The 15,568-nt window shown below is 52.4% G+C and overlaps 1 protein-coding gene across 4 annotated transcripts in view; it reads left to right on the top strand.

Annotated features, from left to right (window-relative positions):
* Positions 1-7,532, top strand: part of EVC (EvC ciliary complex subunit 1) — an 89,968-nt gene extending 82,436 nt beyond the window's left edge. For 2 of the 4 annotated variants that reach the window (XM_037742225.1, XM_017539138.2), the window contains exons 17-21: positions 621-732; positions 3,537-3,663; positions 4,899-4,992; positions 5,711-5,822; positions 6,698-7,532. In XM_037742225.1, coding sequence (XP_037598153.1) covers positions 621-732; positions 3,537-3,663; positions 4,899-4,992; positions 5,711-5,822; positions 6,698-6,851 — 599 coding nt within the window. In that variant the 3' untranslated portion in view covers positions 6,852-7,532. Of the gene's footprint in view, positions 1-620; positions 733-3,536; positions 3,664-4,898; positions 4,993-5,710; positions 5,823-6,324; positions 6,653-6,697 lie in introns of those variants that run through there. The other 2 variants (XM_017539142.2, XM_017539141.2) reach the window with 2 other exon arrangements.
* The last annotated feature ends 8,036 nt before the right edge of the window (positions 7,533-15,568 follow it).

Here is a 15,568-nt window from a genome sequence, read left to right as displayed (position 1 = left end):
GTATTTTTAGTAGAGACAGGGTTTCACCATGTTGGCCCGGCTGGTTTCAAACCCCTGACCTCAGGTGATTCACCCATCTCGGCCTCCCAAACTGCTGGGATTACACACGTGAGCTACCTCACCCAGCCTCACTTTACTTTTAAAGCTTTTAAAAGTCAAGAGTTTCCTGAGCAGCTTAACCTGCAAACAAGGAGGAGCTCCAAGAAACGGGGCATGACTTCGGAGCCCAGACCTCCTAGCTCCTTGAAAACGCTCGCTTCCGCACTGCCCTGACTCTGCCTGGCCAATCGCTTTTCCTGTCAAGTGTGGCTTTTTGAGCTCTTTGTGGTGCCTGCTCAGGGTTGACTTTTTCTTATCCGACCTCCCTTTTCTCCTGATATGAGAAAGCTGGAGATGGAGCAGGTGGAGGGGTGCACCATAGATAGTTTCCTTCTGCAGCGCCTGGCCCACTATGGAAGCCGTGTCATTCACGCACACAGTGCCCTGTCCCTGTGCTAGTAGAACGGCACTCTTTGAGAGCTGGTGTGTCCTGCTCACCCTGCACCCCAGAACCTGCCCCAGACCTGGCACAGTCGATCCTCCAAACAGACCCCTTGATTGTCCTGTGTTAAATGATCTAGGCGAGAGGATGGAAAATTACAAGCTTCAGAAAAAGCAGGAGCTCAGCAGCCCTTCGTCTGGCGGCAGGACAGCAGGTGGCGCTCATGAGGCCTCCCACGCGGTCCACCAGAGGTGAGGCCCCAACTGAGGTCCCACGTGGGGGTGTTCTCTACCCCTTCACGTGGCGTGTCTCTCTGTGGCGCTGTCGGCGGGTGCCATCGCGTACATGGCCCATGGACTCGGGCACCATCAGCCTCCCTCACCCGGTGCCTCTGTCCTGGTCTCTGCCCTCCATGCAGCACCTGGAATGGCACCTGGCACAGATGAGTGAGCAGGTCAAAGTGTGGTGGTGGCTTCGTTCCCAGGTTTAAGTGGCATTCACAGCCCGGACATGTGCCTCCCCTCTCGTTCTTTGGGCATTCTCAGAAGCAGATCTTGATGAGGATTTGGGGGCAGGTTGTATACATGGGAGGTGACCTGCAGAAGCACAGTGAGAGGGCAAGGAGGTGAGGAAGAGGTGGCTGCTTCCTGGGACTGTGACCATCACAATAAGCACCATGTAGCAGCTCAGGCCATGCAGATGTCCTATCCCGAAGTGCTTGAGGTCCGCAGGCGGGCTTGGCTCTCTTGGCTTCTTCACTCCTCACAAGGCCTGAGTGAAGGGGTCAGCCGACCGGGCTGTTATTAGGAGGCCACTCGCTAATAGCTGTCAGGAAATGCCCTGCTGCAGGGTTGCACAGACTGAGCTTGCTCTGACTTTCCAGGCTCCCAGTAAACTAGGGTCCCGCAGTCCTCAGATGTGGGGCGCAGAAGCATCCCTCAGCTTTCCTGCTAAACTTGTAGGTTCTGGGAGCACAGCCGGAGACTTGGGCTCAGAAAGTGTGAGAGGAGCCCAAGAATCTGAATTTCAGCCACACCCCTCCCCACCAAGCATTCTGATAGATGTGGTCCAAGGGCTTCACTTTGACCCAGGCGATCCAAGGGAAGGAGCCCCAGGAGCTGCCTGGGCCAACGTGCTTTATGAAGGAGGAAAAGGAAGCGGAGTGGTGGAGGCCGGGATGCATGACCCCATCTGTGACTCACAGCTTATATGTGGCTGTTGACGCCCTTCCCTCCCTCCCCAATCTCCTCGAGTTCATAGAGGCAGTTTCTTTTTCTTTTTGAAAGAGCACAAGTATAATTTTATTACATAGCTATGCTGAATAAGGGTGAAGGCTGAGCTCTTAGTGTACCCATCACCCAAATAGTGTATGTTTTACCCATTAAGTAATTCTCATTGTCCACTCCCCTCCCATCGTCCCACTGCCCTTCTGAGTCTCTGTTGTCCATCCTTCCACTCTCTCTTTTTTTTCTTTTTTTCAATTTTTTTCTGAGACGGAGTCTCACTCTGTTGCCCAGGCTGGAGTGCAGTGGCATGATCCCAGCTCACCGCAACCTCTGCCTTCCAGGCTCAAGTGATTCTCCTGCCTCAGTCTCCTGAGCACATAGGATTACAGGCATGCACCGCCATGCCTGGCTAATTTTTTTGTATTTTTATAGAGGTAGCATTTCTTCATGTTGGCCAGGCTGGTCTCAAACTCCTGACCTCAGGTGTTTGTGATCTACACGCCTTAGCCGCCCAAAATGCTAGGATTACAGGCATAAGCCACTGCACCCAGCCTGTCATTCCACTTGCTGTGTCCATGTGCGCAGTTGTAAGTGAGAACATGAGGTCTTTCTGTTTCTGAGTTGTTTCACTTAAGAAAATGGCCTCCAGTTCCATCCACGTTGCTGCAAAGGGCATGATTTCATTCTTTTGAATGAAAAGGTGAGAGATACTTTAATGGATGAATGAGCGGATGGGGGGAGAAAGTGAGGGCTGGAGGGATGGATGATGGGGTCTTGTAGGATGCATAAGAATTTTCTGGACAAAGACAAAAAAGAGAGGAAAGGTGTTACTGGCAGACAGAAGAGCGGGAAGTAGAAGCAGGCTGCATTTCCGCGCCTCGGGGACGCCACATGCACAGCTGCCAACCATGCTGAAGGTGGCTCTGCCTTCAGGTCTAGAAATTTGACCCGGTCCAGAAAATCTGCCCTAAAAGATGGGAAGGAGGCGTGCGGGGGGCAATAATGGAAACAGGGTGGCTGAATCTGGATTCTGCTGTTTGCTGAGGAGCTGAGGGCACCCAGAGAGGGGGTGGGCCCTGCGGCTCTGTAACAGGGTTGCCTGCCATATTCGGGATTTCCCAGAGGCTGCATTCCAGGAAGCTTCTCGTTTTACAAGGGAGGGGCTGGGGCAGTTCTGAGATTTAAAATCAGGGATGGGAAGCTGGTAGATCTCCGGTCCTTTCAGGAGAATGCTTCTCCGCGGGAGTAAGATTGTTTTTCTCACGAGACGATGCCACCTTCTGCTCAGCCATGTCACAGATGTGTGCACTCAGGGAGGCCCCACGTCTCTGGGCTTCTTCCCCCGGCTTTTCTACGCTGTCCTGCTGGTGTTGTGAAGCTCCTCCAAAGATCACATGGAAAGTGTGTGGGCAGGACTCTGTAAGCTCCTGCGTTGTAAAGGGCGTCCACTTCGATGGAGAGGCAGCCTGCCTGTGGGGTCTGGGGCTGGGGCTGCCGTGAATGACGCCCCCAATGACCAGGCCCCTCTTGGGGTTCCCAGGGATCAATGACATCTAGCATCCACTACATGCCTCCATGCAGCAGCCCTTCAGAAAGGTTTGCACTGGGACCCTAGTCAGCCAGCAGCCCCAGTGGCACTGACTTCCTCCCTCCCTCCCTCCCATCCTCCCTCCCTCCCTTCCTCCCTCTTTCCTTCCTTCCTCCTTCGCTCCCTCCCTTCCTCCCTCACACCTGCTTTCCTGTCTTCTTTCTCTCCTTCCTCCCTCCCTCCCTTCTTGCCTCCCTGCCTGCCTCCCTCCCTCCCTCCCTGCCTGCCTTTCTCCCACCAGGATGCTGTCCCAGCAGAAGAGGTTCCTGGCCCAGTTCCCGGTGCACCAGCAGATGCGTCTGCACGCCCGGCAGCAGCAGGCAGGAGTCATGGACCTTCTGGAAGCCCGGCTGGAGACCCAGCTGCAGGTATGAGTTACAGAACTGGGCCTTCAAAAGGCTGTGGTTTAAAGAGGAGCAGAAATAGCGAAAGCCAGCCTGTGACCGTGGGTCAGCCATGGGACTGTTGTGAGGGGTACGCCCTGGTCCCTGCGCCTCCCCGCCTGTGGCATTGTTGACCCGCCGAGCCTCACCTGCTGAGGGTGCATTGGCCTCACCCTAGGACCCTGAATCCCTGGAGGGCAGGTGGCCTGTGTGGATCCCTCCAGCGGCTGTAGCACCCCAAGCAGGGCCAGGCCCTGAGCAGCTGGTCAGCCCTCATCTACGGACCTGACGGAGAACTGAGCACCCCCCTGCGGGTGCATGGCCACCAGGAGGCTGGTGGTACAATGGTGACTTCTGTAGTCACTCAGGCAGTGTTGGTGGGAGCTAAAGTTTACCCTTTATTTACAGCAAACAGGAAGCTCAGCTCTCATGATACAAAGTGCATATTTCATCACACACAGTCCCGTTTGTGTGACAGTATACAGTGGATATAAGGTGAGACTATAACTGTGGCTAAGCAAAGCGGCTGCCTTTAAAAAAATCAAATCTTCCAGAATGGAAGCGTTCAGCAGAGTGCTGGCCCCTTTGGTGTCCTCCACTGATGGTGGCAATTGCAGGGTGACAATGATGAGATACAGCAGTGCTGGCTGGTAGGCACTTACTGAGGCTCTGTGATAGACAGTCGTGAGCTGAGAGCTTTGCACGCACTTTCCAACAAAGGAGCTTACTGCTGCTGTCCCACGACAGGTGGACACATCAAGGCATGCACAGGTTAAGTTGCTATCCAGGGTCACACAGTTCATGCATCAGGGAATTCTGATGTGTCTGGTTATGCCACGGTGTTGGCAGTTAAGGGCCAGTCTGTGGAGTCGGGCAGAAGCGGGTCCCGTCCTATTCTGCTGCACCTGCTCCGGGCAGGTCACGGAGCCCCTCTGACCTCAGTGCACTCAGCCAACTGGAAACCCACGGCTGCTGTGAGTGAGGATACAGAGTTACGTGCAGGAGCTGGTAGATGTCAGCTCCTTCCCTCTCAGGTGCCTCCTCCTGCTCCTCTCCTCCCTGGGATGCATCTTAGAAAATTCTCCTCCACACCAGGACAGGGACGTGGTCCCTGGTGGCCAGCCTCAAGTGGCAGACTGCACTCACTTGGAGAGAGATGTAGAGAAGTCCGGAAGGCAGAGGGAGGCCCTGCTGAATGCTCCTCTCTGCTTGCATTTCAGGAAGCGGAACAGAGCTTCATCACTGAGCTGGCAGCCTTGGCCCGAGTGCCCCTCGCGGAAAGCAAACTGTTCCCCGCTAAGCATGGGCCGCTGGGTGAGTCACAGAGGCTTGTGCTGCAGCGGGAAGCACTCTGGGCTGAGAGATACGGGTTCTAGTTCCACACTGGCCGCTAACTAGCTGTGTGGCCTTAGGCATTGTGCCTAGCCTCTCTGGGCTTTTGTGACCTTGTCTGTAAATGAGCAGGCTTGGCTGGCCCACCCCACAGGCCCGCTTGCTCTCCAGCATTTAACAATTCCAGTTCCTGGGTCTGCTATGCACTGGCTGTGTCTCCTCACTGACTCCATTTTTCCATCTGTACAGTGGGGATAATAAGCCCTCCTCCCACCCCTGCCAGCGACAACTTCAGTGATATCACAGGATGTTTTAACCTGGTAATGGGAGAGTGACTCAGAAGGTGGTGTGAAAACACAGAGATCTATTAAGGCAAAAGCTGTCATACTGGTGCTGGGTTTTCAGTTGCTTGCAGCTTCATTAAGTCCTCCAGTCACTGGCTCCCAGTGGGAGCCGAGCAGCCCGGAGCTCAAGTCCCAGCTCTGCCACTTACAGGCAGTACAGGCTTGGGAGAGCACGTCGCCTTCCCGGGCCTCAGTTTCCTCATCAGTTGAGCAGCTGTAATAGCATAAGGTACCAAGCACACACTTGGCCCACACAGCATGCTCAAAAATGTCAGGCTGGGTGGGCGTGAGGCTGCAAGAAGTTGTCACTTGTCTGAAGTCACAGAGCCATGTGTGGATTCATCTGTCCTCTACAGAGAAGCCCCTAAGGACTAAAAGGAAGAAACCCCCACCCCGGGAAAGAGAGGACCTGGGGGTTCCCAATGACGAGGACCTTGCCGCCGGGGCCCACACCTCAGGCTCACTTAGGTATGACTGGGCCCCAGACCTATTGCCTGTGGCTGGGTTTGGTAAGTGCACTCAGCTGCTGGATGCCAAAGGTCTGGGCAGGAGAATCTATCCCCTCATAGGCATTAAATGTGAAGGTTCCAGAAATGACAGATATGAACGCAATTTGTGGGCAGTAAGCCATGACGATACCAGGGGTGCCGCATGGCTGTTACCCTGCCTGTTTGTGTCTCATTAGGCCAGGTGAGCCTTGGCCTATCCCCACACCCCATCAACATTCAGCCTGAAGTGTTGGGCAGTCCCCTCTTTGACCAGGGCTGGCTGTGGTCATGGCACTTGGATGACTTCCTACCCAAGAGAGGGAAACAGGGATTTTATTTGCTTCTTGGCAGCCCATGTCAAAGTGAAAATTGTTTTGATCACCTTTAGCTGCATTTTCATTTATTCTGATTGGGTAAATTATGGCATCAGGATGGGCGTGGAGTCTGCATACTAACTGGCTGCTTTTCTCCCCTGTTTTAAGCAGCAAAAGGCTGAGTCCACAAGAAAGTGAAGCTGGGGACAGAGAGAACTCAAAGAAGATGCTCAAGAGAAGAGGCAACTTATAATTTAAGACCAGTCAGAGGGACGGGACCTGAAGCCCTGGGTCTGGGTGTGAACTCTGCCTTCCTTCCCACAGCACTGAGAAGCAATGAGGAGGGGGAGGGCAGCAGTGTCTCTGCTTCAGAGGCTCTTCTGAGATGGATGGAGAAAGAATAGAAACGTACCCTAAAAAGCACAAATGGGCGCTATCACCTGAGAAAATTAGGCATTCCCCTGTTGGAAACGTGTCTCTGTGAGTTTACATTTCATTTGGCTTGGAGCCCTGGCTTGACACCTCATGGATCTCTCCCCAGGGGGGACTTCATGAGGGGTCCAAGCCTCAGGCCAAGAACCCACGATGCAGACCCTGGAATCCCCAGCCCAAAGGCCTGTCCTGGCCCACCTGGGGCTGAGGATGTACAGATACATAATGACACCTGCAGAAATTTATTTTCTGAGGTCACTTAGAATATGAGGAAGAGGGCATGGCCCCAGCCTTCACTTCACCTGGGGAGGGCTTCTTCCAGACAGCAGACCCCTTGCCCCTGCAAAGAGAGGTCATGGGGCACCTGCTCTCCAGATGGATAGTGAGAGCATCCAGAAGCTTCCAGACCAGCCCCTTGTCCACCACAACCAGGAGAGGCCTTTCCTGCCTGGAGAGAAGCTTCCAGACCAGCCCCTCTCACCACAGCCAGGGAGGCCTTTCCCAGCTGGAGAGAAGCTTCCAGACCAGCCCCTCACACCACAGCCAGGGGAGGCCTTTCCCACCTGGAGGGAAAATGGCTCCTTTCATTGAGGTTCAGGACTGTCACCCTGAGCACTGTGAACATTTTGGGCAAGGTCATTCGTTAGGGGAAGGAGTTGCCCAGTGCACCACAGGATGTTCCAGTGTCCCTGGCCTCCGCCCATCAGATGCCAGCACCTCCACCAGTCATGGCAACCAAGAATGTCTCCAGACACTGTCCTGTGTCCCCGGGGTATCACCCCCTGTGCTGAGTCAAAGAGTGCCTGCCCTGGGCAAATCCAGGACAGCCATGGGTGTGTCCACAAATCCCCAGAACCTAGTGAGCCCTTTGGCTCTGGGAGCCCCTATCTCAGGGATTTTCTGGGCCATTTGTGACTTTTCATTTCTTAAAACCTGAAATAGACCCTCAGTCAGGTATGAGTGACTCCTTCCCGGAAGTGGCCAAAACTTCTCAGCCTGTGAGATCTCCAAAGTTAACCGACAGCTCCCTCTTGTGGATCACTAAGATATTTCATTATTCCATGGAGTTGTGCAAAGCTGTGGCTTCCTTGGTACGATATTCTCAAAATCTACTTTGCATAGAAATCACCTCTTTTTTTTGAGATAGAGTCTTGCTCTGTCACCCAGGCTGGAGTTCAGTGGTGTGATCTTGGCTCACTGAAACCTTCGCCTCCCAGGTTCAAGCAATTCTCCTGCCTCAGCTTCCCAAGTAGCTGGGACTACAGGAATGTGCCATCATGCCCAGCTAGTGTGTTAGTGTGTGTGTGTGTTGTGTGTGTGTGTGTGTGTGTGTGTGTGTGTGTGTGTGTGTGTTAGCAGAGACAGGGTTTCACCATATTGGCCAGGCTGCTCTGGAACTCTTGGCCTCATGATCCGCCCACCTCAGACTCCCAAAGTGCTGAGATTACAGGCGTGAGCCACTGTGCCCCACCAGAAATCACTTTTATATTGTCTCATGGCATTGTCCCCAGTGGCTCCCTGCTGGGGAAGCCTGATTTTGTGACATGTGTATGGTAAATAAGGCCCTCCGGCAGCACCATAATTGGTCAGTTATCCTGAGCCCGGAGCTCGGCAAGCATCCATGGAATGATCACAGGACCCCTCTCCTCTAAGAAGGCTCGCAGCTGCCTCCCTGCTGCCAAGCTTGCAGCCTGACTCCCTGGCTGTTGCATGGAGCATTTTGCTTCTGGGGTGGCTTCCTTAGCCCAAGGGAATGTGTAATTTGGTGTTTGACCCTGCCCCTACCCCTGCCGCCCAGCTGTTGTGCTGGGCACAGGCCTCCATGATGAAGATGCATAGGCTGTGGGTGCGTTCATCTGTCACAAACCAGCACTTGTACCTGCTGGTGGGAGCATGATGGGGACTTCCATGCTGGAATTGCTCCCTGATTAAAATGAGATATGGCTATCTGGAAGACATTGCATGCTAGCCACCGCCCCTGGGCACAAGCTGGGGCCCACCCTGGAGCTGATGAGGGCTTGAAGGACGGAAGGGCTGAGCCACACGAAGGTGACCCTGAGGGCCAGGCAAGAGAGAAGAGGATCAGCAATGTGGCCCCAGGATGCCTCTCAGCTTCCCTGCCTCCACATTAGTTACCATCCCTAGTTCTTATTATGGGCTGTGGGCTGCTATAGTGATGGATGGACGTGGATTTGGAAGGGGACCACGAGAGATGGTGTATCATGATGTATTTGTGAATTAATTCTTGGGTGAAAATAGGATCCTCTGACCTGTGCTTGAGACCCCAGGATGAAGCCATCATGGTTTCTGGTACTCTCTCAGGGTCAGTGCACTCTGCCAGGATCCCCCCCACCAGCCAGGGGGGCACGTTCTGCAGAGCATTCCTTCTGAAGCCGTGGCCAGGACGGTGCTGATCTTGCTCTTGCCACAGAAGCCTCTCCTGCTGTTGCCAGGTTTCTGGGTGCAGGGGAATGCTCAGCTGGCTCTCCGGTGGGCTGTTCTTGGTCCCTCACTCACTCAAGAAAGGGAGAGGGGACCATGCCAGGCGTGGTGGGCTAGCAAGTAAAAATCGGACCCCAAAGAGTTTTTGCAGAAACTGATTTATTTAGGCAGAGAAAGAGAAAAAGGAGAGAGAAAAAGATGAGAGAGAGATTCCACGAAGATTATGGAAGGGGACCCAAGTATGGAATCCGAAGGGGTGTGGATGAAGGGGACTTTTAACCTGGGAGGAACTCCCTCCTCCAAGCCCTTTGACCTATGAAAGGAGTTCCTTTAAGCTTCCGCTGGAGTGACTGACTTTGATTATTTTCCCGTGCCAGTGAAAATGTGAAAAAAGACCCTTAAGACCCCGGATGGAGGTGGGGGAGCATGGTGCTGGGAAGCTCTTGCCCTTGAAACTACGTGCCCTTGTGGACCGGGGAAGAGAATGCATTCCTTCACTGCCCCTGCCATCTACTCATCACATGTTCTCCAACACAAATCTGTCTGGGGGTGGCGTTCCCTGGCTCTTGGGAGGAAAAGCTGGATCTTTGCCATGGACCATGAGGCCCAGTGAGGTCTGGGCTGAGCCCACCCCTGCAGCCCAGCAGACGCCCTTCCCCTTCAGTCTGTACCCGGCCCCTGTCTCCTGTCATGGCCTCACATGGGCCACCCCCCTGCCCCCACTGGGCCTTTGAGTATGATGTGCATTCTGTCTGGAAGACCCCTGTCCCCTCCCCAGTCCTCTGTCCAGGGGCTCCTAGCCACTCCTCATATGGACTCAGGACTGACATCTCCAGAGAACCCCCTCTTTCCCCAACCCTGAACAAGATCAGGGTCCCCCTTAGACTGTAGGTCCTGTGTTCTTTGCTGCTGGGACTGTGATAGGGGAGGATGACCTTCCTCTATTTCTTGCCCAAGTTCAGAACTATGTGACCTACATAGACAATCCCACTAAAACCCAACTCAGCTGGCCCTTAACCAGATCCCAAAAATGTCCCAGGTCTCCCTAGTGTCACCCAATATGCAGTGGCATCAGTGGGAAAGGGAACAGTGGTCTTACAGATTGCAGCTGAAAGATCTGACTGATGTAAGCTGTAAGGAATGCTTCTGTGGACCGTGGCTAAGCCCACTCCTGAACCCTGGTGGGGTCCGTGCACAGGTGTCAGAAGTGTGAGCTCCATTAGCTTTACAGTGAATCAGCTGTGGGCACAGCAGGCAAGCTTCTCCTCCACCCTGTGAAGGCTCTCTGAGAAAGAACTGGCTGATAAAAGGCAGAGCAATAGGAAAAAAAGGCATTCCCATGTAATGTGCACGGCACAGGGAATGGCAGGAGAGTGATGACCCAGCAAACCAGTGAGGTCCAGGTGCTTCCACACCCTTCCTCATAGGGAGACGGGTAACGGGGGAGATGTGGCCATTTAGAGGGTAAAGCATGATTTATAGGGAGGATGAATCAATCCAAAGGCAGACACTGTCTTGGGAGTCATCCTTCCCAGACTGGCCAATCAGGTATTTCTCGTCCTCCCCAGAGAAGAATAAAAGAGAGAGAGGAGGAGAGGAGCAAGGGGAGTCCCCTAAGCTTCCCCACAGAGAGTGGAAGCCCCTCCCTCTTCGGAGATGGGAGGAGTGGGAGATGGGATTCTCTATTCTCCTCTAAATATTCCCTCTATGGCCCTTAACAGAGTGCAATTCAGTGCTTTGGGTAATAATCATTTGATTTGTACCCGATGTCCCCCTGGAACATACACTGTGGACCAGCCACATGCTGCCTGGCATGTAATAGGCATTCGTGGTTACCTGGTAGAAGGGAGGAAGGGATGGAGGGAGGCTGGGGATAGACTTTCCTCTCATGTTTTATGGATTGGAAGGGAGGGAGGGAGGGAGGGAGGGAGGGAGGGAGGGAGGGAGGGAGGCTGGGAATACTATTTTCCTCCCATGGCATATGGATTTGGCTGTGTGTCAGCATTACCCAGGGGCTCATTAAAAACATTCTTAGCCCCATCCCAGAGACTCTGAGTCAGCAGAATGGACGGGCACCCTGGGGATCTATTTTTCCCCCACGGGGCTCCCACTGATGGGCTTGGTCCACTTCCTGATGCACCTCCTGCCCACCCGCATGGCCGCAATCCAGCCGCCGGACTTCATCTGAGGTCAGCTCTTCATCCGCCTCGTTCTGGCGGTGGTTGACATGAACATGCACCTCTTGAGTCCCCAATGGCAAGGAGCAAAAATGACTAACGTCCCCAGCTGCCGGACTCGGAAATCCTTCCCTGTGTGAGTGTGGAGGCCACGCTGCCGGCAGGGTGCTCCCAGTGTCTGGATGAGGCAGGGATGTAGAGGCTGCCTGAGCCCACAAGATGGGGCTTGTCTGGAGGACAATCTGGGCTCCAGGACTTCCTGCTCTCCCTGCTGAGACTTACATCTGTGCAGCACCAGAGTCTTCTCTCCCTTCCGTCCCTTCTTCCCTCTCTTCCCTTTCTTTTTCTTCTGCCTCCCTTCCTTCCCTCATCCATCCTTCTTTCCTACCCCACTTCTTCCCCCCTCCACTTCTTTCCCTCTCCCTCCCTCCCTCCTTTCTTCCCTCTCTTCCCTTTCTTTTTCTTCTGCCTCCCTTCCTTCCCTCATCCATCCTTCTTTCCTACCCCACTTCTTCCCCCCTCCACTTCTTTCCCTCTCCCTCCCTCCCTCCTTTCTTCCCTCTCTTCCCTTTCTTCCTCCTCTCCCTCCCTTCCTTCCTTCCCCTTCCATCCTTTCCGCCTCCCTCCCTTTCCTCTCTCTCCTTCCTCTCTCCCTCCAATCACAGGGCTCACAGCTGCAGCCCAGTCTGTGGGCCCTCTGCCTCCTCTGGCTTCCTGCTCATTTCCCCTCACAGGTATCTTCCCCAATACACATCTCGCCCACATCTAATCCCGGCTCGGAGTCTGCATCTCAGAGGACCTGGACTTGCTGTCTCAGGTTTAGTAACCCTTCGCCCTCCTGAGAACTCTGGGCCCAGGCAATCCTAGAGAACTGCCTCCTGTCCATGTTCTTTCTCTGGAAACCACTTGGTGGCCTCCCCCATTCTCTGAGCAGAAGCAGGGCAGGTCAGGAAAAGGAATCAATGGGTGAGGCTGAGGCCCCAGCCTAAAAATCACAGGAACACCTGGCCCAGGAGAAATCCCCTGCACTGGGCATTTGCCCACACATGGCTACAGGTGAACGCTGGGATGCGGAGTTCCTTTTCGCTCTGAAACTGGAGTCATGGAGATCCTGCTCGCCATTCTTCCTTCCAAATACAATGGCCTGGGTGAGGGAGGGTGGTGGTTACAGAGACTTCCTGTTCTGTGTCAGGTCTCCTGTCCACTGCAAGTGGACACCAGCTGGGATCCCAAACTACCCACGTGGTGTTTGACTCCTGTCTGATAGGGAAAGACTTTGAACACCACAGCCAGGCATAATGGATAGCCAGGCTGCCTGAGTGGTTTAATAGATCTCCCAGAAAATTCCCAGATGGGCCCTGGACACCTGGCACAGCCATGCCACAGCTTCCCTCCTCTTGGGAATGGGCTACCAGTGAGAGGCTTTACTCTGAAGCCAGGTGCACCAGGGGCCCTGTATCCTTTCTTCTGAAATCTCTGCAGGTCTCCACTAAGAGAAAATGAGAAACTTGAACTTGCTAAGAGCCTCTTTTGCTTAGGAGGCTTCTTCTCATGCTTTTTCACTTCATAAATGGACTTGATTGCAATGAACCTTTAGGCCAATGGCACTATCAATAGGCACCATCAAGGCCACACTCTGCCTTGGAAAGAGTAACACAGGGGAGAGTTATGTTACTTCTGTCAGCAGAGTAGCTCCGCTGAGTCTGTAGATTTGGCCACAGGCTAAAGGTAGCACCGTCTCTGGTCCACTGTCTGTGATCATCGTGGTCCAACCAACCCTGGGGGCTAGGACATGGTAGACCCTGCTGGCGGCTTCTGAAAATGGTTTGGCTTTACATACATGAGGAAAAAGTACATGCAAAGACCTTGCCCATTCGGTCTCACTTTTTAAGAGTCAATATGCAGTCTGGAGGAAAAGATAAACCAACTGATGTGGTTTGGCTGTGTCCCCACCCAAATCTCATCGTGAGTTGTAGCTCCCATAATTCTGTGATGTGGGAGGAACCTGGTGGGAGGTAACTGAATCATGGAGGCAGTCTCCCCCATACTGTTCTCGGGTAGTGAGTAAGTCTCAAGAGAGCTGATGGTTTATAAGGGGAAATCTTTTTTCACTTGCTTCTCATTCTCTTTCCTGCTGCCATGTAAGACATGCCTTCTGCCATGATTGTGAGCCCCTCCAGCCATTAAATCTCTTTTTCTTTATAAACTACCCAGTCTTGGGTATGTCTTCATCAGCAGAGTGAGAATGAACTAATACACCAACCAATGCAGAGGGGCCAGAACCATCCCTTCCTGGGACATCGGAGCCAACAGTTAAGTGGTCTCTAAGCCCATTTACTTCATGTTGATAGGTTGAAATTGGCCATGGTGAGAGACTTATGTTGACACTTAATACCCAATGTGGCCATACTGAAAGGTGGAGCCTGTTAGAGGTGATTGGGTCATGAGGGCTCTGCCTTCATTAATGGATTAATTCATTCATAGATTAATATATTAATGAGTTAATGGATTAATGAGTTATCATGGGAGTGGAACCAGTGGCTTTATAAGAAGAGGGAGTGAGACCTGAGCCAGTACACTCAGTCCCCTTGCCATGTGATACCCTGCACTGCCTTGGGACTCTGCAAAGTTCCCACCAGCAAGAAGGCTCTCACCAAATACACTGTCACCACCTCAACCTTGGACTTTTCAGTCTCCAAGTCTGTAAGAAATGAATTCCTTTTCTTTGTAAATTACCCCATCTCAGATATTCAGTTATAATGATGCAAAATGAACCAACACAGAAATTGGTACCAGAAGTGGGTTCACAGAACATAGCAAACACTACAAACCAGGGTTTTCTTTCTCACCCACCTTCACCCACTGTTCAACATTCATTTGGCAGCAGACTTCTGGACCACTGAATCAGAAGGGTCCACACAGTTATAATCACCTGACTTCAACAAAGGCCCCACGACATCTTAATGGGAGAAAGAATAGTCTTTGCAATAAATGGTGTTGGGTCAATGGGAGATCATATGGGAAATGGAGAACTTTCAGCCCTACCTTATATTGTACATAAAGATTATTGAGAGATGGCTCGTAGACCTAAATGTGAAAGATAAAACTTGTAGAAAAAACCTAGAAGACTACTGTGGTAGGCAGAGTAACGTTCCCCATTCCTGCCACCAACATGACCACATCCTAATCCCTGGGCTTGTGAGTATGTTATGTAACATGGCTAGGAGAATTGGGTTGCAGATGAATGAATGAGAATAAATAGCCTTCCCTTAAAACTTTCTGAGAAACTCTCTCCCTCCTCCCAAGATCTCAAGAGGTAAAAGGAAGTCACATGCCTTAAAAGGAGCGTTGCAGCTCAGTCTCCAAGAAGTAAGGATTGTGTCAGCTACTAGTTCTCCTATTACCTGCAACTGTGGCTCGTGGAGGTGCTGGGGAACCTGAAGTTTGATATGGGCTCCAGATTATGCTGGCTGGACCGCGGCTCCTATGATCTGGGAGTCAGGCAAGCACCCCTTAGAGTCTGTCTTAGAGAAGGTGCTAGTGCTGCTTCTGCTTCCACTTCCACCCTGACTGAGGAGGCGAGGCCTAGAGAGCAGGGTGGATAACTCCATACTGCCAACTTTAGTCTCCTGGAAGTTTCCCTTTAATAGTCCAAACAGGCCAAAGCTGAAAGTCAAAAATCCTTACCATTCATTCTTGGTCTTTTCATCCAAATATCCTTGCCATCCACTCTTGGTCTTTCTCAGTAGTTAGCTTTGTTTCAAGGAAGTCTGTAACTGACCCTGAGCCAACACTTCTTTAAACCTTAACGAAAGTATCCTCATGAAGCTGAGGAGTGGAGGAGGAGAGCAACACCTGAAAACCACTGAGTTAGCATGGGCCCAGGCCGTCCAAAGCCACCTGCCTCAAATGACCTTGGAACTCAGTAATTAGGAGCAAGGAGCTTTGGATTAGGGCCCAAAGTGCCTGAGTCCAGGATTCAAATCCTGGTTCCATCACTTCCTAAGTGTGTGATCTTAAGTTTATTGACCTCACTCTGACTCAGCTTCCTCACCTGTACAATGGGGATAAATAATCCCTACCTCATAGAGTACCTGGCATATAACAAGTGCTATATAGATATTAGCCCATGTATTTGTTATCATCATTACCACCAACTTCATCATCATCACCATCACCACCATCATCATTACTGTCACCATCATCACCATCACCACCACCACCACCACCATCACCATCATCACCACCACCATCATCACCATCACCACCATCATTACTGTCACCATCATCACCATCACCACCACCATCACCATCATCACCATCACCACCACCATTACTGTCATCACCATCACCACCATCAT

The sequence above is a fragment of the Cebus imitator genome, unplaced genomic scaffold (genome assembly GCF_001604975.1).
Source record: "Cebus imitator isolate Cc_AM_T3 unplaced genomic scaffold, Cebus_imitator-1.0 Scaffold117, whole genome shotgun sequence".
NCBI classification, from domain to species: Eukaryota; Metazoa; Chordata; class Mammalia; order Primates; family Cebidae; genus Cebus; species Cebus imitator.
This window is presented reverse-complemented; position numbering and strand designations above follow the sequence as displayed.